General features: G+C 50.3%; 1 protein-coding gene across 2 annotated transcripts in view; it reads left to right on the top strand.

Moving 5' to 3' along the window:
• Positions 1-18012, top strand: part of RAB40C (RAB40C, member RAS oncogene family) — a 36417-nt gene extending 18405 nt beyond the window's left edge. For both annotated transcript variants that reach the window (XM_086854204.1, XM_023937090.2), the window contains 4 exons: positions 2524-2584; positions 12616-12693; positions 13082-13304; positions 15084-18012. In XM_086854204.1, the coding sequence (XP_086710330.1) occupies positions 2524-2584; positions 12616-12693; positions 13082-13304; positions 15084-15364 (643 nt within the window). In that variant the 3' untranslated portion in view covers positions 15365-18012. The remainder of the gene's footprint in view (positions 1-2523; positions 2585-12615; positions 12694-13081; positions 13305-15083) is intronic.
• The last annotated feature ends 2988 nt before the right edge of the window (positions 18013-21000 follow it).

Genomic DNA, 21000 nt, shown 5'->3' with positions numbered 1-21000 from the left:
ACCATCCCTGGGTGTGTGGTAGGACTTCCTGGCTCTTCTTACCAGAAAGTTACTCTGGCAAACAAGTTTCCTTTCTGCCAATCAAGTAGCACAAACACCATGCTGTTCTTTGCTGGAATAGTCTGAATTTAGTCATTGTCTGTAATAACTGACACTGATCACTGTTTCACTGTTACCCTGCACTTGAGACCCTGCCTGTAGTTCTGTTGTCCAGAGCTCCTAGCATAAGACATGGATATGTTAGAACAGGTTCAGAGGAGGTCATGCTTCAAGGGCTGGAGCCCCTCTGGAGCCAGGCTGGGAGAGCTGGGGGTGCTCACCTGGAGAAGTGAAAGCTCCAGGGACACCTCAGAGCCCCTTCCAGGGCCTAAAGGGGCTCCAAAAGAACTGAAAAGGGCATGAAATGACAGGACAAGGGGGAATGGCTTCCCAGTGCCAGAGGGCAGGGATAGATGGGATATTGGGAAGGAATTGTTCCCTGGGAGGGTGGGCAGGCCCTGGCACAGGGTGCCCAGAGAAGCTGTGGCTGCCCCTGGATCCCTGGAAGTGCCCAAGGCCAGGCTGGACAGGGCTTGGAGCCACCTGGAATAGTGGAAGGTGTCAGGGGGTTGGAACTGGTTGGTGTATAATGTCCCTTCCAACCAAACTATAACATCATTCTATGTTCCCATACTGCTCTTGATCACTGAGGGACTACATTGTTTTGGAAGCAATACTGGGTTTTCCTGAAATCCAAGGATGAGAAATAGAAACAAGAGAAGGAATGCAGAAGAATAAAACAGGTGAAGCCCCCTCAGCAGCTGGATATTTCTCAATGCCTTGAGTAGAAAATTAAAATGAGCTGTGAATAGATGCAAAGCGTCAGGGCAGGGTGAAGCCCTGGAGAGCAGGACTGACTGGAGTGACCAGACACTGGGACAGAGATGGGAGAACATTGCTTGGGAGGAGTAACCCCTGCCTTATCTGTCAGCACTGGAGGGACAGCTGGAGTCCTTCTGGCTGAGCTTTGTCTGTGGGCTAACTTGCTGAGGAGCTGACACGGCAGTCTGTGGAGATGAAAGAGGAAGGACAGGATAGGTAAGGCTAGGTAATCTGTGCCATTCCCTACCTTGATTTTCACACAGATCCGGTAGGAAATGACACAGATCCTGAAACATGGAGTTAAATATCCCCTTACAAATGCTTGGGTCAAGTAACAGGAATATTAGTAACATGTGTGAATTGTTAAATAGGAATGAACTCCATGTTCTCAGCCTCAGTGACTGACTCTAGCAGTGTGTAGTTTGGTGGTTTAATTACACCCCTGCTCTCTGAAGCTGAATGTCCTCATTTTTCTTACAAAAAAGAACAGAAGCAGCTAATTTATCTCTTCTAGCCTCCATGTTTTTATGTGTCACTTGTATTCTTGTCTCTCTTGTAAGATGCCTCTTTTAACACTTCAGCCCCAAGTGTGTGGTAACTTAGTGATTCCCTCTTGAAACCATCTCTTTGTACCATAATTTTTGAGCTGGAGAAATGCACAGGAACTGAAAAGCTGGTAACACTGATTGATGATGCTTTAGTGTAATCTTTAACTATTACTTACCCAGTATTTGATTGTCAGGGGAGAAGGACATGTAAGCACAGGGTGTTAGATTGATGACCAGGATCCTGCAAAGCTTTAGGTCTGAAAAAATTACTGTCCTACATGTGAGGTCAGTATGTTTTTCCTAGAGCTGCAAATCTCAGTGGTCATTAAAGTGTCTTTTATCCTGGCCCAGGGAATAGATTTGAGAAACACTGTGATGTGTCTCATTAGCCTGACACATTTCAGTATATCCTGGTTAAATCAGAGTGCTGGGCTCTGGTGTCTTGTTCCAGAAGGGCACTGAGAAGTGCTGGTAGTGTTGTCAAACTTAGTTACCCTGTGTTCAGACAGGACAAATGAGTGTGACTGAAAAGCTCCTTATTGTCACAGTGGTCTAGAAACACTGTACTCCACTCCTGTTCCTCAGCTTTCTGTAAGGCATATAGACCAGGTCTGTCAGGGATCTGGGTATAAAGAGAATTGCCTTTATTTTTTATTAAAATGTGTTTGAAAAATAAGCAAAGCCTAGTACAAGGCAATTTCTTCTTCTGTGAGTGGTCACATTTAGGTTGGCTGTTCTCCATGGCTGGGAGATCTCTGCAGACTCACTCTTTGGACTCCTGTGGACTGAAGGGAAGGAGATAGAAAATCCTTTGCCCAGGGGAGTAAAATGACTTATACCCTCACACATCATCAGGCAGTGCTGCAGTTGGGTGCTTTGGGCTTGTACCTTCTCTGTGGGAAGCACGGTGACAGTGACAACCTGTACTCAAAGGTACCCACTGGTTCTTCCCCAGAAGAACCCATCATGCAGAGCACTTTGGGTACCATGCACATCCTAAAGATCTGACAAGATCAACACTGATTTTTATTTTATTTCTTTATGGCCAGTAGGAGATGTGCAGTATGGGAGTCAATTCTCCACATCTCACAGCTGTAACTTTTCTGTGTTTTAGGGACACCTCAGGACAAGGGAGATTTTGCACCATTTTCAGATCCTACTCCAGGGGAGCCCAGGTAAGTGCTGCTCTCAGGGCTTTGATGTGACACATCTGGTTTTCCTATAGGCTGTGTTAAGTCTTCCTGCCACTGTAAAGAGCTCTGAAGGGGAATGCACTGATCACCAAAAGGATCTCTGTAGATGACAAGAGACACTGAATGTTGGCTTGTCATCTACAGAGATCCTTTTGGTGGGATTCTGTTCTTATGAAGTGGTGGGAGAGAAGGGAGTGAATGGCAGATTTTGCTAAACTCCTACAGAAAAGGTCTGTGCAGACAATATTCAGTCTTAATTTCTAGAGGAGGGCTGAGAGGTTTGGGTTAGAGAGGATGCGGCAATTCTCGCTCTAGATCTGCCTTAGCTTTAATGTGGGAGCTCCTACTTTCTGAGGCTTTTAAAATTTGTTTAAATATGGCACTGGCTTTCCCAGTGGAGTTCTTCCAGTCTATATTGCTTTCGAGTCAGTTCCAAAAATAGGGGTGGCTCCTACTTGCGTGTTTGAGGCAGACTTGAAACTAGAGCAGCTCAATTGTAAAGTATGTGTGTTCCTCAAAACATGGGGCACAGTGTTACATTTTGAATTTCTCCTTTGGGCCCTGCTCCAGAATAGCATCAAGATCCTCAACAGCACAAAGATCTTATGGTCCTCTGGAAAACTGCTGCTTAAGAGTGCTTTCTCACAGTTCTGCTGTTGTCCTTTTAGTAACATAGGGCAGGGTCGCTCCAGGATAAAGTTTATCCAAGTTAAATGAGTTACTTTATTTCCTTTATTGTTTTCAAGTTGGAAAACTTTGGAGAAAATTCCTCCCCTATTAGACACTAGGAGTCAGAAGCTGTATATCAGCCTCCTGAGTGTGCCAGTATCCTGGGAGATTCCCAGCCTTTGGGAAATGTACTTCTACTCAAGTTCTTGCCACTCTTGGCTTTTTGCTCTTTGTATCTGTAGACCTTTGCTTTGCTAACTGGCAGAATCTATGTTCTCTTTCTCTGACTTCCTGCAAATTCACTTGTGCCATAGACATAGGAGCACCTCACCTGGGGAATGCTGTTGAGATCTCCCCCATGTCCTGTTTATTCATGTCAGTGCACACCTCTGGTGGTCTGGATGCTTTGAGACAGCTCCTTTGAAGCAGAGGCCAATTTCCTGGTGCTTGCAGAAAAGTGCAAGGGAAGGAGAGTTGGAGTTCTGCGGTGGGAGAGTGCAGGATCTCCTGTTCACATGCTCAGTCCTGTGTCTGAGTTTCTTTCAGCTTCTACATTTCATTTTCTTTCAGCCTTAACTACTTTTCAGAAAAATCTGGACCCCCAGTCACATAATCACAGTTTGCATTGAAAGAGACCTTAAGGCTCATCTCATTCCAACACCCCTCCCATGTGCAGGGACACCCTCCACTAGACCAGTGTGCTCCAAACCCCATCCAAACCCCAGCCTGGCCTTGAACACTTCCAGGGATCAGGACTCCACAGCCTCCTCATGGAACCTGTGGGCTTGAGGCCGTGTTGCTTCCCTCACCAGTTAGAAGTGAACAGCTGGTCAGTGTGGTTTCCTGGTGACCACAGAACTCAGCTTTGGTCAGGCTCTTTCTAAGACCTTGCTGTGTCAGATACTCAGATCAAACTGGGAATAGAAAGCAGCAACTACTTTGTCCAGGAATGCCACGTGGGAGCTTTTAGCCCTGTGTGCAGCCACTGTGCATGGTGGTTGCTCCCCTTGGTGTTACCTGGGGGCTCCTGAGAGCAAGTGCTGTGTCTTGGCAGGGCTGCACCCTCAGAGCCTGAGCCCACACGTCAGAACTTGTACCTGCTGCTGCCACAGGGCAAACTGGGGCACAGGGCAAAGCTGAAATGAGCAGTGATGAGAACACTCAGATTGATGGGGAAAGAGACACACGTCTGTCTGGAACCCATATGGAGCTGTGAGGCATCGATGCACAGCACCTCCATGGGATTCCTGCAGCCTGTTCTCCCTGGACACTACATTTGAGTGCCACAAGGTGTCATGTACCACCAGGCTTGAAAGGGATTGATTTTCTCTTCCTTCCTCAAAGTGAAGCTCTGGACCTTCAGCTGTATTTATCAGTATTGCTGGAGCAGTTCTCACCTGAATATCAGCAAGGTTTGCCTCATTCATCTCACTGTCTACCCCCCCAAGGAGTGAGTCTGACAGTCAACCTCATCAGCCAGGCAGGGGAACCTCTAATGGAAATGCTTTATAGAATCATGGAATCACTAAGGTTGAAAAAGCCCTCTAACATCATCGAGTCAAACCAGTAACCCAGCACTGCCAAGACACAGCTAAACCATGTCTCTCAGCACCACATTCTGTGTGGAATATTTTAGCATCTCCAGGGATGATGACTCCACCAGTGCACTGGTCAGTCTGTGCCAATGCCTGACCACCCTTTCAGGGAAGAAGTTACCCCAAAATGCATTCTAAACCTCCCCTAGCACTACTTGAGGTTGATTCTTCTTACCCTGTCACTTGTTACCTGGGAGAAGAGACCAATCCCCACCTGGTTCCCACCTCTTTTCAGGAAGTTGAAGAGAGCAATTCACTGCTGAATGATGGGAAGTGGAGGTCACTGGCACAGCAAGGTGCAGCTTGCACCTTTGCCTCAAACCTGCCCTCAGCACGTGCAACAAATGCCTTTTCCCAAGTGCTGTTGTGATGCCTTAATCCTGGTCTGCCCAAACATTCAGTGCTTTAACCTGCCTAAGAGGAGGAGAGGTAATTCCCAAGGGAAGTCTCTCCATGCTCTCTAAAAGTGCCCAGGGGATGAGCACAGGGAAAGTGAAAATGACTGGAGTCCTTGTACAGTCTTCTTCAGGTGGCTTGGAGTAAAACTCAGATTTTCAGCAACAAGTGGTTGGCTTCCATGTGATGTTCCAGTGTTATTCCTGTATTAACAGGAATGTAGATACTGTGTCTCTTAAATAACTCAGCACAACTTTCAATGAAGAAAGGATCTAAATTTATACTCTGAATGGTTAACCAAAGCAAGAGGACTGCTCATTTTGAATAACAAATGCCTGTGTGACTGCAAGGATGGACTTCCAACACCTCCAATTATTTTCAGTATGCAGAAGCTGACTTCTGGCATGGCCTTAGTATAAATACAGCATAACCTGTGTGGTCTTGGCAGAGAAACACAGAAATGCTTCTGAGTTCTCTTATTTAGAATTATGGAATGGTTTGGGTTGGAAGGGACCTTAAAGCCCATCCCATTCCAGCCCCTGCCATGTCCAGGGGCACCTTCCACTGTCCCAGGCTGCTCCAAGCCCTGTCCAGCCTGGCCTTGGACACTTCCAGGGATCCAGGGGCAGCCACAGCTGCTCTGGGCACCCTGTGCCAGGGCCTGCCCACCCTCCCAGGGAACAATTCCTTCCCAATATCCCATCTAACCCTGCCCTCTGGCACTGGGAAGCCATTCCCCCTTGTCCTATCATTTCATGCCCTTATCCAAAGTCCCTCTCCAGGTCTCCTGGAGCCACTTTAGGCTCTGGAAGAGGCTCTGAGGTGTCCCTGGAGTCTTCCCTTCTCCAGGTGAGCTCTCCCAGCCTGGCTCCAGAGCAGAGGGGCTCCAGCCCTTGGAGCATCTTCATGGCCTCCTCTGGACTGTTACAAGATGTCCACATCCCTCTCGTGTTGGAGGCCCCAGAGCTGGGTGCAGTACTCCAGGTGTGGTCTCCAGGATGTATTCAGGGCTGTATGCTGTACTGGTTTCTTACCTACAGCTGTTTGCTTTCCTTCCTACTGTCTTGGAATCATCAGACTTCAAGACTTCTGTTGTAGGAAGGCTGACACAAATCCCCTTGGAGGCAAGAGAAACAGCTTATTTAAACTAAAAGCCAAAAGCTCAGGAAGAACAAATCCAGCAGAGAAGAGAGGTGCCAGCGTGGGAAAAGCTCTGTTTGAAGTTCAGTGTGATATTTGTACAAGAGCAGATTGGTGTAAACTGGCCTTGAGCACCTTCACACTGAGAATTAGTGGAAGGTTCTTATTGGGTAGAGGACTAAAGAGCACAAGGGGAGCTTGAGAAATGAGGTTCCAGAGAGGACTTGGACAGGTTGGCTGTGAGAGCAGGAGGCTGGCTTAGCAACCTGGCAGCCCTTACCCGGCTCTGAATGGCCAGTGCTTAGGAGAATACTTGGTATGAAAAGTGCCTCCAAGCCAGGGAAGCATGCCTGACTTTCCCACACACTCATTATTGTTTCTCAAGTGTAGTGATAAGAATTGAATTTTCTGAAGTAGACCCTGGAGAAGTTGCAACATGGAAGAACAGTCTGCAGAGAGCGAACAGACCTTCTTGGGCATTTTTTTCCCCCATGGCACAGCCTGGTGCAGTGCTCAGGGTGAACTTCTGGCTGTCCCTCCTCAGGGAAAGGACTTGAGTACCTTGATGCATTTCCTAATTTCAACTCCACACCACTGGCTTGGGTCCAGAGCCATGTGAGTTTCATGTTCAGCAGGAACTTCTTCCTCTTGAAATTATGTGCAGTAAAACATCCTTGCTGCCCCTGATGAGCTGGCTCTGAGCAGGAACCAGCCCCTTCTTCCAGCATGATTGCCTCAGGGTTTGCTGTGAGGATCACAGGTCTCTTGCTTTCTTCAGGGACACAAAGAGCTCTTGGGCTCCAGGTGGAGGCTTGTGTTGCTGGGACCCCTCTCTTTTTCTCTTACTTCCCTAGGTATTGAGTTTCTACTTCATCCCCTTCTCTGTTGGGGTCTGATGGGCCAGCAGGTCCTGAGCACATCACTTCAGGGTCTCCTTTGGGGCAAAAGAGGAGCATTTGTGTCTGGGATAGCAGAGCACTGGCTTCCAGGCACTGATGGGGCAGGAGGAGTGTGCAGCCAGTCATGGTGACTGCAGAGCCAGGTAGGAAGGAGAGATGGAAACCAAGTAGTGTTGCACCCTGCAGAGCCAATTCGGCAGTCAGCACAACAAGTCTGTGTTGCAGAAGGATTTTTATGTTAATTGTCACAATATGGGGTACAGTGAAAAGTATTTAGTGTGCTTAAAGGTGCTGCAGAAATCTTTTTTGCTCTTGGACTTCTGTTCCTTTTCTGCTTGGCTTTAAGGTCTCAGTCATCCCAGCAGAGCTGGCTTGCTGATCTCGGCTGTTGTGAGCAGCTGTGACTGTTCTGGCTGCTGGGAGCAAATGCAAACTATTCCAAGAGTGATCATAGAGGGGAGAAAGAGTTGTGGTGCTTCCTGATCTAGCCAGGAAGAAGCAGTGTTAGGATTGTTCCTGCTGTCCTCATATGCCAGTGATTTAAACTGTTTCTGAAAATGTGGCTTGCCAAACTCTTCCCAGACAGTGTGATAAAATGCTCCCATCTTGCAGCAAAGCTGCAGCCCTAAAGAAATGGTGAATATTGTTGAGTTCTGCTTAGGCAGGTGGTTTGAAGAGCTGCTGTTTATCCTGTTCAGGGTTTCTCAGTGTGCAGGATTTTTGGCAGTTCAGCAGACTTAGGTGTGGATTCAGCCCTCCTTTATGGCTTTTTTGGTTGCTGCAAATCCCTCACCTGCCTTGGGTCGTTCGGACAGGATTGTCCAGCTGCTGGAGGAGCCTGCCCTGCCAAAGTACTTATCAAAAGCTCAGTGATAAATACACCCCACAATGTGCTGTGCTGTTGGGAAGAGTTTTGGCAGCAGGATGTCATTGCCCATGAGCCAAGGTCCAAGGTGCCAGCTGGAAAGCCATGACCAAATGGAGCTGTGAAAGAGCAGGCAGGAGACAGTGTTCTGGTTCCTGTCAATACTGGACCTTCTGTTTAAGGTTTATTTCATACTGTGGGACAGAAAATTCACTCTGAGGGGCTCTCCAGCCTTCTTCAGCAAAAGCTTTTTTCCATCAGTGGAGAATATTAGCAAGTGACACTTTCCTGGCCACCCTGTCACCTGCCTGCATTGGGCTGAGGTCCTTGGCAGTTGTGCAAGTGTTCCTAGCAGCTTCTCGTGTGCTTGAAGCCCCTAAAGCATCTGGGAAGTCTTTTTAGACAAGTCTGCTTTGCACTGATAGTGTGCAAGCTGATTTTCTCTTATCTTTAAAAGTTTTTTGCTTATAAACCTGGTCCAAACCTGCTGCAAGCTGGCAGAGATATTTCCCCACCACCTCAGTTATGTGGACAGATCTTTGTGTAAGCTCCTGCTGGAAGCAGATTTGGGTTTTGGCAGAGTAAGTGTCTGCATGTGCTGCTGGATACAATAACTGGTGGTCTGTCTCTGTTCCTTGTTCACTGTGCAAGGCACTCATGTGGAAATCTCTGTCACTGGTTGTGCCAATCCCAGTAGTGTGGAACAAAACCAGACTGGGAATGAACTCTGAAAATCCAACTGTGAAAAGACCCCAGATGAATCTGGGGTGAGTCCAATCATCTTCTACCTACACAGAATCTGTAGGCAGTCTGAGGAGGAAAAGAAGGAAGGCTGTTGGAGGGTTGTGAGGGGTCCAGGTCTCCTTGGTCTGTGAAGCTGAATGTGGAGCTTTTCACTCCATACTGTAGGAACCTGGGGTGTATAATGGTACAAAAGGGCTTTGTGAAACTAAAAATTGAAAGCTGTGGAGATAATAGGGTGTTGATGACTGTCTAAGCACTTGGAGAACAAATTAGGCTGCAAATGGGAAGTTGTTCATTTGTTGAGTTGAGGAAATTAAAATCCTGTGCACGTTATTCCAAAGGAGACTTTAAAAAAGCCTGACAGATCTTACTTGGAACTGTCTGCAGAGATGGAGCCAGCTCCCTCCCTGTGCATGGCTGAGTGCTGTTCTCTCTGGGGCAAAAATGGCAATGACAGAATGGATTTGGGATGCATGCTCTGGAAACGTGGTGTCTGCAGCATGCAGTGCTACTTGGAAGCAGTGTGAGGTTGTCTGGCAGCACCAGGAGCTGGCCAGGGGTTGAGCAGCCTTCTTCCTCCCCCTGCTGAGCTGGGGCACAGCTGGGCTTCATACCCAGCTGGGCAGGCAGGGGATGGAGCAAGGCATGGGCAGCTTGGCCTCGGTGCTTTCTGACCTTTGAGAACCTTTCCTGGACAGTCTTTACTCTAAATGTGTGTGCTGGAGCCACAGTGTGGCTTGGAGGCTCAGCAGGCAGACAAGGTGTCATGTTTTACATTTAGAAATCATGTCTTGACCTTCCACCCTACTGAAAATGTCGGGGTGTGTTTTTGCTCAAGTTTTATCCTTATTCCTATTCAAAGAAGATCCAGACAGAAGCTGCCAGTAAGCTTAAAAACTCTCTCCTCCTCAAGCATATTCCTGGCAGAAATAATCGTCACAAACTAGGTCTTGGGTCTGTTTCTCTTGGCTGAAGGAACTTGTCAATCCAGAAATGAAGCAAGTAGACTTTATTTATCTTGCTGGCCATTTGTGTTGGAAGGGGCTCATCGAACCCTTTGCTTCATTATTTCCTGACTCTCAATAATTCTCACACACAGCCTTGGAAGCTGGAAATCAAAACAAATAGAGGAAAAATTAAAAGAAAGCTCAGAGTCTTTTTTTTTTTCTTTTTTTTTTTTTTCTCAATATGTAATTAAAATGTGATGTATCCTGCTAGTAGGTATTTCCAGATTGGGTCCTCAAGAAGCAGTATCTTTGGTTTTGTGGGATTTTTTAATTATGGAAAATCATTACTTCCTATTTTTCCTCTCTAAATCTAGGAGAAACTGATTCTTTTCTTCTCCAAAACAAAAACAAGCTCCAGTTCTTCTGATTATGAAGTTTTTGGACTGTCCTAGAAATGAGACTACAAAAAATTATGGACTCTAGGTAGGAGCTCCAGACTTTCCTTGAAGGAAACTGAAGATGCTTCCCCCATCCCACAGATGCTTCTGCCATTGTGTAAACTCATCTTCAGGTCCTACAGAGCAGCCTCAAACCCAGATTTGAAGGGCTTGCTCTTCATGTTGGGCTGTCAAACATGAAGCCAACCCACTTGACTTCCCTTTTGTGCCCTCTGACTTTCTATTTTTGTGCATTTGAGCCTTCCTGTGGGTGTACAGATGCAGATGTGGAGATGGTGAAAGGCCAGCAAGGACAGAAAAAACAAAGTTCACCTGGAGAATGACTGTCTGGGGTGAAAGCAGTGGGCAGTGAGGCTGGGGGTACAGCTCAATCAGAATTGTTCTACAAGGAAGAATCTGAATTGTTATAAAATTATAAAATTGGTCAGTCTTTGAGAGCTGCTTAGTCTAAAAGAGCTGAGAGAAAGGCAGACAAGGTCAAGGCACACCCAGTGCATTCCAGGAGCAGCTGCTGTTCTATGAAGGGGGAGCAGTGCTAGTGCCAGCTCCAGATGGGACTTCATTATGAGGATTCAGGTGCTTTTGTGACCCAGATGCCAGTTTATCAGTCCTGTGTGTTCCACATTTCATGTTAATGGTTGTTTTTGTAAACTTGAGGTATATCATTCACAAAGCTTCTGCACAGGCTCCTTTCAGTTCACCACAGGGCTTGGCAGCAGCAAGGATTGTAAAGCTGGGGTTTGGGAGGACTGGGTGGCTTGTGTTTCCCATCTGTGTAGCACATCTTCCATTTCAGCAGGTGAAGGAGCAGCTGCACAGGTACCTGAGGGTGCTCCATGGTCCCTGACTCATACCAGGACAGATGCTGGGAGTGTCTCAGCTCTCTCCTTCCCTCAGCTCCATCCAGGCCTTTCATAGGGAGGACTGGGCTGAAAGCTGAGACCTTTCTTTGCCAGTTTAAGATCTCTGCTTATGCTGGGGCTTTGCTATAGGGGATGGCTGTTCCTGGAGGAACAGCCCTGATTCAGGAAAGGCTGATTCTGCAGAACTTGGTGCTCAATGATCTGGTTTGGTTTACCCTTAGTCTTGCTGCTGCCGGGTTTCTTTTCATCCAGCACTGCCTTCCCAGCTGGATTCCTCCTCTCTTAGCACAGGATCATCTCTTCCTCCCTAGTTCCCATTCCAGGCATCTGTGATTCTGCCAAGTCAGCTTGGAGTGCCTGTTGTCACTTGGAATGTCCGAGATTGCAAAAAAGAGTGACAAGAAGTCAGAAAAATAACAGGAGGGTTGCAGAAAGGCTCTGCTGAGGACAATTCCATAAATGTTGTGTGTGCTCAACCGGTACCAAGCAGCAGCTCCTGACTTGTGTGCCTGCAGGGCCAGGCACAGCCTACTTTCCTTGTGTCTGTCCTCAGAAATACTCAGATTCAAGAGAAGCTCACTTGCTGGGAGATGCTGTGGACCTGAGTGGTGGCCAACAGCCTGGCCATGCTCCTGGGTCCTGCCAGCCTGGCTTGGGGTGAGGTGGAGACTCTCAGAGCTGCTCCATGTCTTCCCTAACTTGGGTCCTGCCTGTGCTGCTGCCAGCACCAAGTGCTGCACCTCTGGAGGTGACTGGGAAGCGAATCATGGATGTGGGTGGTGTTCAGGGACAACACCTGTGAACCTGAGGATGCTGTAGGTACTTCTGGCCTGAAGAAGGTGTTCTCTGCCAGTGTGGCAGTGACAATGGAAAGCACCTGCAGCAAAGTCTGGATGGATCCTAGTCCTGAGAGCTCAGTCTGTGGGGATACTGTGGCATAATTCATCTTCTTCCTTGTCAGCAAAGGGCTCACAGTGACACGGGTTCTGGAGAAGAGGGGTGTGCTTGAAAATTCCTTCCTGTCCTGCTGCCATTTCACCACTGACTGCAGCTGTTCTGTGTATGGGGATAGAAAAAAAGGTGTGTTTCTGCCTCAGCGAGTTTGTAGCAGATTTGTGACAGGAGAAGGATGTGTTTTGTTCCTCCAGATACAGCCACCAAGGCAGTTTATCCTCCTGTGTAGAGACTGCAGCTTTAGAAATTATTTGGGGGATACCAGAGCCAAAACAGGATTAAAACCTTCCCTAATGACCTGGGACTGCATTAGCATAGCCCTCTTGTCTTTTTGCCTTTTTTTTTGCCTTATCAGCACACAAATGGTGTGGCTGGAACAATGTTCTGTCCCTTTGTTTCTTGGTTTATGCATGTGAGTTTTTCAGGGGTGTCCTGCCCATTTTATGTTGCCTACTATGAAACTTTCTGATTGTCTTCCACCAGGGAATTCTCTTGGTGTATGACATCACTAATCGCTGGTCCTTTGATGGGATAGACCGATGGATAAAGGAAATAGATGAGGTAAGTGAATGGAAGAACATACGCAGTGATCTATAGCAGAAATGTGAGGAGGGATCACCCAAGGTGGGACCTGATACAGGGACAGGAGTGGCTCTGCTGTGGAGGGGATGTGATGGCAGTGCACTCATAACTGGAGCAAAGCAATAAGTGTCTGCCCTCTACTTCTGTGTAAATCTGGAGTAAGAAAGGCCTCAGGAATGGTGAAAAAAGACAGGAAAGTTCCCTCAGAAATGAATGGACTGGGAGGTGACAAATTAATCGTCCCCACCATACAGAGGTGCTGCTGGGCAGTCCCTCGGCCACAGAGCAGCTTCTGCTTCTTTCCCTTTGCTGCTATTGCAGAATTCTGGGTGTAGGCGTGATTTCTGCACTTCTTTCCTTGTTGCAGCACGCCCCAGGTGTCCCTCGGATCCTGGTGGGAAACAGGCTGCACCTGGCCTTCAAGCGGCAGGTGCCGACGGAGCAGGCGCGCGCCTACGCCGAGAAGAACTGCATGACCTTCTTCGAGGTGAGCCCCCTGTGCAACTTCAACGTCATCGAGTCCTTCACGGAGCTGTCCCGCATCGTCCTCATGCGGCACGGCATGGAGAAGATCTGGAGACCCAACCGAGGTCAGTGGGCACGGGGCTGCTCCGGGAGGGAGGTCTGGGCTCACGTGGGGCTGCCCAGGTGGGAGGTGTGCAGCTGTGGGAGCTGCATCCACCCAGTGTGGAGAAATGCCTCGGGCCACACAAGCTGAAGCTGAGCCAGGAGCTGCCTGTGCTGGGATGTAGGGATGGGCAGCTCCAGAGGGCAGTTCAGCATGTCTGGGACCTGAAGTGCTCTGGGGCGTCCTCCACCTTTCCACTTACTCTGGATGAGGCTGAGGGCAATTAAGCTCCCAGCTTGCAAGTACTTCAGTCAAACGGCTGTGTGGGATAAATCCAGGTGTAAGCACTGCACTCCTTGCCCTTGCCTGAGCCTGTCTTCTTCATTTTGGAGGGAAACTGAGTGTTCCCAAGGAGCTGAAAGGGACTAAATCTCATCCCTGCTGTCAGCATGCAACAGTGGGCTGGGTTATTCCATTTATCCAGGGATGTGTGCCACAGGAAGGGAAACCACAAGCAGATTCCATGTTACATCTCAGCCTGTTGAGTTTGAGGCAGAATAATCTCAGTTCCCACATTATGCTTGTCTGGAGGTAGCAGTGTGTCCCACTGCAGTCTGAGCAGCAGCAGATCTGTGTTTCTGAGGTGACCTGCTCTCATATGGACCTTCAGCTCCTGTTCACCAGGGTGAGAAAATCCTGTTTGCCAGCCCCAGTCACCAGATTTTCTGCCTGGGCTCCTGTCCCCAACCTGGCTGCCGTGCCTTGATCTGCAGGTCACAGAGGAGATGGTGGCCAGGGACTAGGCTGAATGCACAGACCTTTCCTGAATCTTTTCCAGAGGATTTGTAACTGCAGGCTGCCTGCTTGAGAATGGAAATGGAAAAAGGAAACTGCCTCAAATAGTGCCAGAGGAGGTTTAGATTAGACATTAGGGGAAATTTCCTCACAAAAAGGGAGGTCAGACACTTAAACAGGCTGCGTGGGGCAGCAGTGGAGTCACCACCTCTGGAAGTGTTCAAAACAGATGAAGATGTGGCACTTGGGGACAGTCGTTTATGGAGGTATTGGCAGTGCTGGGGGAATGCTTGGACTCGATGGTTTTAGGAGGCTTTTCTAACCGAAATGATTCTGTGATTCCATGAACAGGGGTGCTCCCTATCAGGGAATGGGGATCTGCCTGCTCGGGAATGGCAGCGAGGCTTTGGCAGCAGGCAGGCAGGAGGATAACGAGTGCCCTCGTGTGGCCCCTGGCTGGGAATTCCTCAGCAAGCAGAGAGGGACTTCCCAAAGCAGGCTCACATGGTGCACGCTGAGCTGGGAGGATGCTGAGAAGCTGGAGAGGGCAGAGTAGTGTTCTGGGTGTTTTGGCTTCTTGGGGTCTCTCTGGCATGGGGGTTCTGCAAAGAGCTGCCCCCTGAGCAGGTCCCAGGTGACACTGTCCTGTTGCAGGATTTGCTGACCCTGTTGCCTCTTTCCCAGGCACATCCTGGTTGCCAGAGGATGGTTGAGAAGCCAAGTGTCTGTCAGGAATGTGAGCCAGGCCCTGCCAGCCCTGGGTGCCTAACCCTGCGTTCACACCAAAGCTGGTGTCTGGCAAAGCACAAACCTCCAACAGCAGAGCTCGCCTTGATTTCCCAAATTTTTGTCCTAAATGTCCAGCTCCCTACTCTGGGCTCCTGCCAATCATTATTGACATATCTCCCTGAGGAGCTGGAGCTGTGCAGCGTAAGCAGTAGTTGTGGGGGAAGGGCATCCCAAGAGATCTCCTGGCCATTGACTGTGCGCTCCTTTCTCCCTCCAGTGTTCAGCTTACAGGACCTGTGCTGCCGAGCCATCGTGTCCTGCACCCCGGTGCACCTCATCGACAAACTGCCCTTGCCTGTCACCATCAAGAGCCACCTGAAATCCTTCTCCATGGCCAACGGGATGAACGCGGTGATGATGCACGGCCGCTCCTATTCCCTGGCCAGCAGCGGGGGCGGGAGCAGCAGCAAAGGGAACAGCTTGAAGAGATCCAAATCCATTCGGCCGCCCCAGAGCCCCCCACAGAACTGCTCACGCAACAACTGCAAGATCTCTTAGCAGGATGGGCACCCTGAGCTTGTGTCGGATCCACAGCCACCCACCGATGTACAGCTGTTTGCACACCGAACCCTTTCCCGCTGGATCCTTTCGGATGGGCCACGGTTGCTTTTCCAATGGCACGCACAAGCGTTAGGAATGTGCTCACGTTTTGGCTTGGCATAGGAAGAAGCATGGTGCCGGCTGGATCCCGCAGCGCTGGCGGGGAGAGATCTGCCAAGTGACCCTCCAAGAATGCTTTGGGCTTTGCCTCTCGGCCTGGGGTGGAAAATTCAGCAGCTGCCGGGTTGGGGAGGGGGGAAGGGGAAAAAAAGCTCATCCAGTCTCAATGGAGCAATGGATTTAATGGAAGATTGAGAGGCTTAAGGGAGTAGGCAAGGAGAGTCTGTGCTGCAACTTTAACTCTTGGCCTCCTGAACAGATTGCTGGTGCAATAGTGATCATTGGATGTAGACAAAAAGAAACAGGGACAGGGGACTAATGACAGTTTTCACCAGGATGTTAACCTGCTGTTGCCAAAAAAAACAGAAAACAAGGCAAGAGTTGGCCAATTGGAAAGGGGAAGGCAGCTCTCCATTCGCCGCCTTCGCTTAATTATGTAAATATTATACATATATATAAATATCACTTGTTTTTTAAGGGTTTTTTTTAAGAAGCAGTCAGGGAAAATTTTATGCAGCCATGTAAATACAAGCACTGGATTGACTTTTCTCATTGTCAGCAAAGGGGACAAGTGGAGGATTTTCCAGTGAAAACACATAAACGCTTTAAGAGACTTTCCCTCACCTCTGGGCTCGTGCTGGCATTTTTAAATACTACATGTGCAGAAGGAAAGGACAATTGGTGTGGAACATGCCCCAAGCTGCTCTATTCCTATAGAATAGAAGGCAGGCAGTGCATGGAGAAGCAGAGCAGCAAGGCCAGGGCTCCTGGTGGGTTGGAGTGTTTTGGCAGGCAAGAGGAAGAGGCAGCTCTGGGGTCAGACTGATGCCTTGCTCACTTTGTGGTTTCTCGTTGGGGATTTGGGAGCAGGGGGTGAAAGCATTGTGCCTAAACAGAGGAAAAATGCTGAATTTTGTCCCTTATTGCTGCAAAGCCTCAGCCATCACTCCTAGTGCACTCCATCCATGACAGCACCCCATGTGACAGCCTCTGGATCCTGGCTGCTTCCAGCTTTGCTTTCCCAAAGATGCTGCCTGAGCCCGTGCTGCTGTGGCTCCTCCTGGATGAAAGTGGGAAAGGGCAGAAGCGGCTTTTCCCACTGGAACATGAAGGAGCAGGGACTGGGAAGGTGGAAGGTTGGGGTGGGGCAGGGAAACAGCAATCTTCAGGTCCCTCAGTGGCAAAATCACCTGGCTCTTGGGGCAGTCCTAGGAGATTGGGAGAGCAAACTGCTTTGGTCCATGGGGTGGCTCCTGGATCTTGGAGAGGCAAGAGCTTGGGATGGATTTTCTGTCAAGCAAGTGCACCTGCCTCCCTGACTTTGTTCCACAGCTGACCTGTGCTGGAAATTCAGCTGGAAACAGAAATAGCACCCAGCCCTTACCCCATCAACTAAGGGAGCCTGGCAGTGGGGCCAGGCTATGGTGGCAGGTTCTCATAGGTGGCCAGAGTGTGTAGACTGTGAGTAGCATGGTACCAAGTGAAGTGTACAGTGCTGCCATGTCCTCCTGGGATCAGCTTGCTCTGCTCCCCCTTTCCAGGCAGCCTGGGGCACTGCATGGGCAGAATGAAGCCGCTGCAGCTCCCGCACGGCCGACAGACCCGCTGTGTTCAGGCAGCAGGGACAGGAGTGACACATCCCCCTGTGGGGACATGGCTTCCCTTGCTCCCAAACTGACCTGGGAGGTGCCCCCAGCCCTCTCTGCAGAGCACAGCACGGGCAGGTCTCTTGGCTCAGCTCTTCCGTGCTTTATCACCCAGCTCAAGTGAGCGAGGACAGAATTAAAGCCCAGGCAGGTGGAGGGGGAGAGGAATCCTTTGAAGGGGTGCTTTGGCTCGAGAGCAAAGCCGCAGCCAGGCTGTCCCGGTGGCACGAAGGCCGGGGGATTTGGAGAACCTGTCTGGGATGGCTGGCACCTGTTTCCCATCACTTAACACACAGCAGAAGACAATCGCTGGCTCAGCAGCACAGGGATATACGGCCAACAGGTGACCGGCCCCGCTCCTCCCGGGAATCACCACGCGGCTCCGGCGCCGGTGCGTGGGACAAAGAGGGATAAAGGGATCCTTCCTGAAATCACCAAGCTGCTGCATGTCTCAAAACTCGCTGTACCTCTGCTTTGGTTTGGCTGTGCCACACGTGCCACCTCCCCGTGCTGTTTCCCTGTGGTTGGTTTAGGTTTTGTCACCCTGTAGAGTCTCACGGATCCTGTCTGGAGTGGAGATGGAAGATTTCCCTGGAGTGATTGCCCAGCAACAAACTATTTTTATTTTTTAATTTAAAAGGAAAAGATTCTTGCATCTGATGGTCAACACTAGTCTGTAGCTGCTCTCCAACACTTGTACCATTCCTGAGTTGGATTTTTTTGGACTATCCTTTTATTTTTTTATTCCTTTGTACAGTCAGTGTTGTTTAACTGATTCTACATGGTTTTGTTTTGTATAAATTAAAGTCTTTTTGTTTGTTTTGAACTACCAGTTGAAAAGAGGAGAAGTTGTATCCATTTTTGTGTGGGTTGGGAAGAGGTTGAAGGGAAAAAGGTGGTGGTTTGCCCATGCCTGTGCATTTGGGACTGTTTGTGGTACAAGTGTGTATTTCCATTTCCAGGTCATCCACAAAATAACTTGAATCACATTTTCTGGGGAGCCATGATTCCTTTTCTGTAGATGCAGAAGATAAAGCTGGTTTTGATTCTCATAGAACCACTGTAGGGTAGTGGAGCCCTAAGAAAACACAAACTCGTCTCCAATAGGGCTGGTCCTGTAGGTGGCTGGAGGAAGCCAGGCTCTCCAGCAGTTGGCCAGGAATCGTGCCCAGTCCCTGCTCCATGGGGACAGGACAAGTACAGTCAAACCCTAAATCCCTTCTTTGGGTCTGGGTGATCCTGGGGGAGCAGCGAGTGCTGTGGCAGCAGTCACCCATCCTGGCCAGACTGGAGCAGGCTGGCAGCTGTCCTGGGACAAATGGGAGAGGATGCTGCAGGGAGCTTGGAGCACCAGTGTCACACCAGGGTGGCCTTTGGAGGCACCAGGAGCCCCAGAGAAGGGGGATTTGCTCCTGGGGTGGAGGGAGACTTCTTGTCTGATCCCCTTCTCCCAGCCTACCTCCCCTTGACCTCCCTTTTCCCGTGCCTTCTCACTTCCCTAGGATCAGATTTTCCACTTCGTACCAGACTGGCCACGCTTGTTTTAACAGCTTAAGCAGTAATTGCTGGGGCTGGGAGGGGGCAGGGGGAAATGAGATCGTGTCTGCAGCCTGGAAAACCCTGGAGCTAAGGTGAAAGCCTGGTCAGGGAAGAGTCACACAGCCCTTTTTTTTCCCCTTTTTCTTCAGGGGGTTCTGGAAGTGTGTGTTGCCTCTCCCAGGGCCGAAACAAAGGCTGTGTGTGGTTTCAGGTGGGGTCGGGACAGCCGGAGCCCATTACGGCAGAGCAGCGGGGGCTGCGGGGCCGCAGCTGTCTGCTTGGGAAGAGCAGGGCAGGAAAACACTGCACAGCCTGAGCGGGGTGGGAAGGCTGGGAGAGCTTCAAGGCTCTCTGCTCCTTGAAGAAAAGAGGAGAGAGAGCAGGTTGCTCTGCGATGATTCACGTCTTTGGTCACTGTGTTTCTCTGCACCCGCCTTTCTGATGTGAGGTTTCTTGGGTTGGTTCCACTGTCCCACGCAAGCTGGGAAGAGGTGATGCAACTCCCTGCATCATGCAACTGCAAGATGCTTGCAAATGAGGCTGCTGCTGCCCACGGGTGCGTTGGAGGGGCAGGAGCCTGCGGGGTGCAGCAGGTCCTGGGAGCAGGAACATGTGGCACAACACCCTTCCCTCCAGGACATGGTGCTGAGCCAGTTCCTTGTCTTGGAGGAGGAAGATGAAGTGTAAAACCCTCATCTATGTCTGGGATCTTTGAAAGTGACTCCAAAAATCCCAGTTCTAGAGTGCAGTTGGTGCCTGGACACATGGAGGTGAACAATTGGGAACTGTTGAGATGGTGGAATTGGTCAGGGTGGGAAGAGTTGCTTTGTCATTCACCTTCAGCTTGAGAAGCACTAGAAGAGGCTGGGTGGGGGTCCCAAGGTGTGTGTGAGGATTTCCAGTTGTTGGCAGCAGCTGCCATTGCTCCATCCAGCCTTGCACCACTGAGGTGAAGGTTCCTGGCTTGTCCTGGCAGCTTCTGATCTTGAGAACAAGCGTGAGGCACCTTGGGTCTGGTGTGAGACACATGTGAGTGACCCTCTGGGGCTGCTGCTCTGGCTCTGGAAAAGGTCAGTGGGGCAAGAACCAACCCAGCCCCTGGCACTGGCATCGTGCCAGCCACACGGAGCCCAGCCATGGGTATGGGCAGAAGTTGGGCTCCAGCTCTTGTTCTCCCTTTCCTCCTGCACCAGCCCCCCTGGAAGGACCCTGAGACACCCCAAAGTGTCCCTGTGCCTCTGGGCTGCATTCCTGGGGACCAAGGTGCCATGTATGTGCCACGTTGCTTCCCAGCTGGAGTTTGTGGGTTTGTGGATCGGGGGTCTCCAGGCAGTGGGTGCCTGGCTGGGTGGGTCTGGGGGTTTCAGGCTGCCAGGGAATGCAGGGTACAGGCCCCAGCAGCTCCTGCCTGGGCTATCCTGGAGTGCAATTCCCTGTTTGCAAAGCATGAGTGTCCCAGGGCAGTGTCACCTTCCCTCAGTATCCACAGCTGGATGGACCCTTGGGTGGCTGTTTGGCTGTGGAATGGGATTCAGGGCACAGCCATGGGATGTGCTCCAGCCCCCCAAGGGCTCAAGGCCAGCTGGTGACAGACCTGACTTTGCTTTGGGGTTTTGGGCCCCGGGGAGCCCCAGAATCACCATGGGAGCCCAGAGCCAGCAGCAGTGCAGCTGTGTGGTGACCCAGGCAGGGAAATGGCAGGGGTGGCCGGTCACAGCACCGTGTCCATGGTACTGGCTGGAGGTCACCGTGCCAGAGCGTTGTGGCTGTACCCTGCTCACACCCGCGGGGCAGTGTTGAGGGTCCCCCAAGTCACCTGGTCTGGGACAAAAGGGCTTCCCCAAGGAGCCACAGACTGGGGGAGCACCAAACCATTGCCTGCAAAAGCAGCTCTGGGGTGGGAGCAGGTTGGATCCCCACCCACCCAAAAAAAAAAAAAAAAAAAAAGAAAAAGGAAAGGGCTCACCCCATTTTTTTTGTCCCCTCCACCACCTGCTCCCCAAGAGGGGAGACCGGAGGTGCTGAGCTGCTCCCCGGGGCAAAACGCCCTCGGGTTTGCTGTTTCACAGGGGCTGCAGACCCCCCTCAGGGCTGAGGCTCTCACCAGAGCCGGAAGAGTTAATGCTCCCAAAATGCCATGAAATGTTCCTGTTGCAGGTCAGTCTCCATCGGGGATTAGGGGGATCTGGCCGGGGAGCCGGCTCCTGCCAGCTCGAGGCTGGTGCGGGACGTGCTGGTTGAGCCTAAGCACAATGTGCCGGGCTCTGGTGTGGCTCAGGAGACATCCTG

This window comes from Cyanistes caeruleus, chromosome 17, assembly GCF_971803275.1.
Source record: "Cyanistes caeruleus chromosome 17, bCyaCae1.hap1.1, whole genome shotgun sequence".
Taxonomy (NCBI): Eukaryota; Metazoa; Chordata; class Aves; order Passeriformes; family Paridae; genus Cyanistes; species Cyanistes caeruleus.
This window is presented reverse-complemented; position numbering and strand designations above follow the sequence as displayed.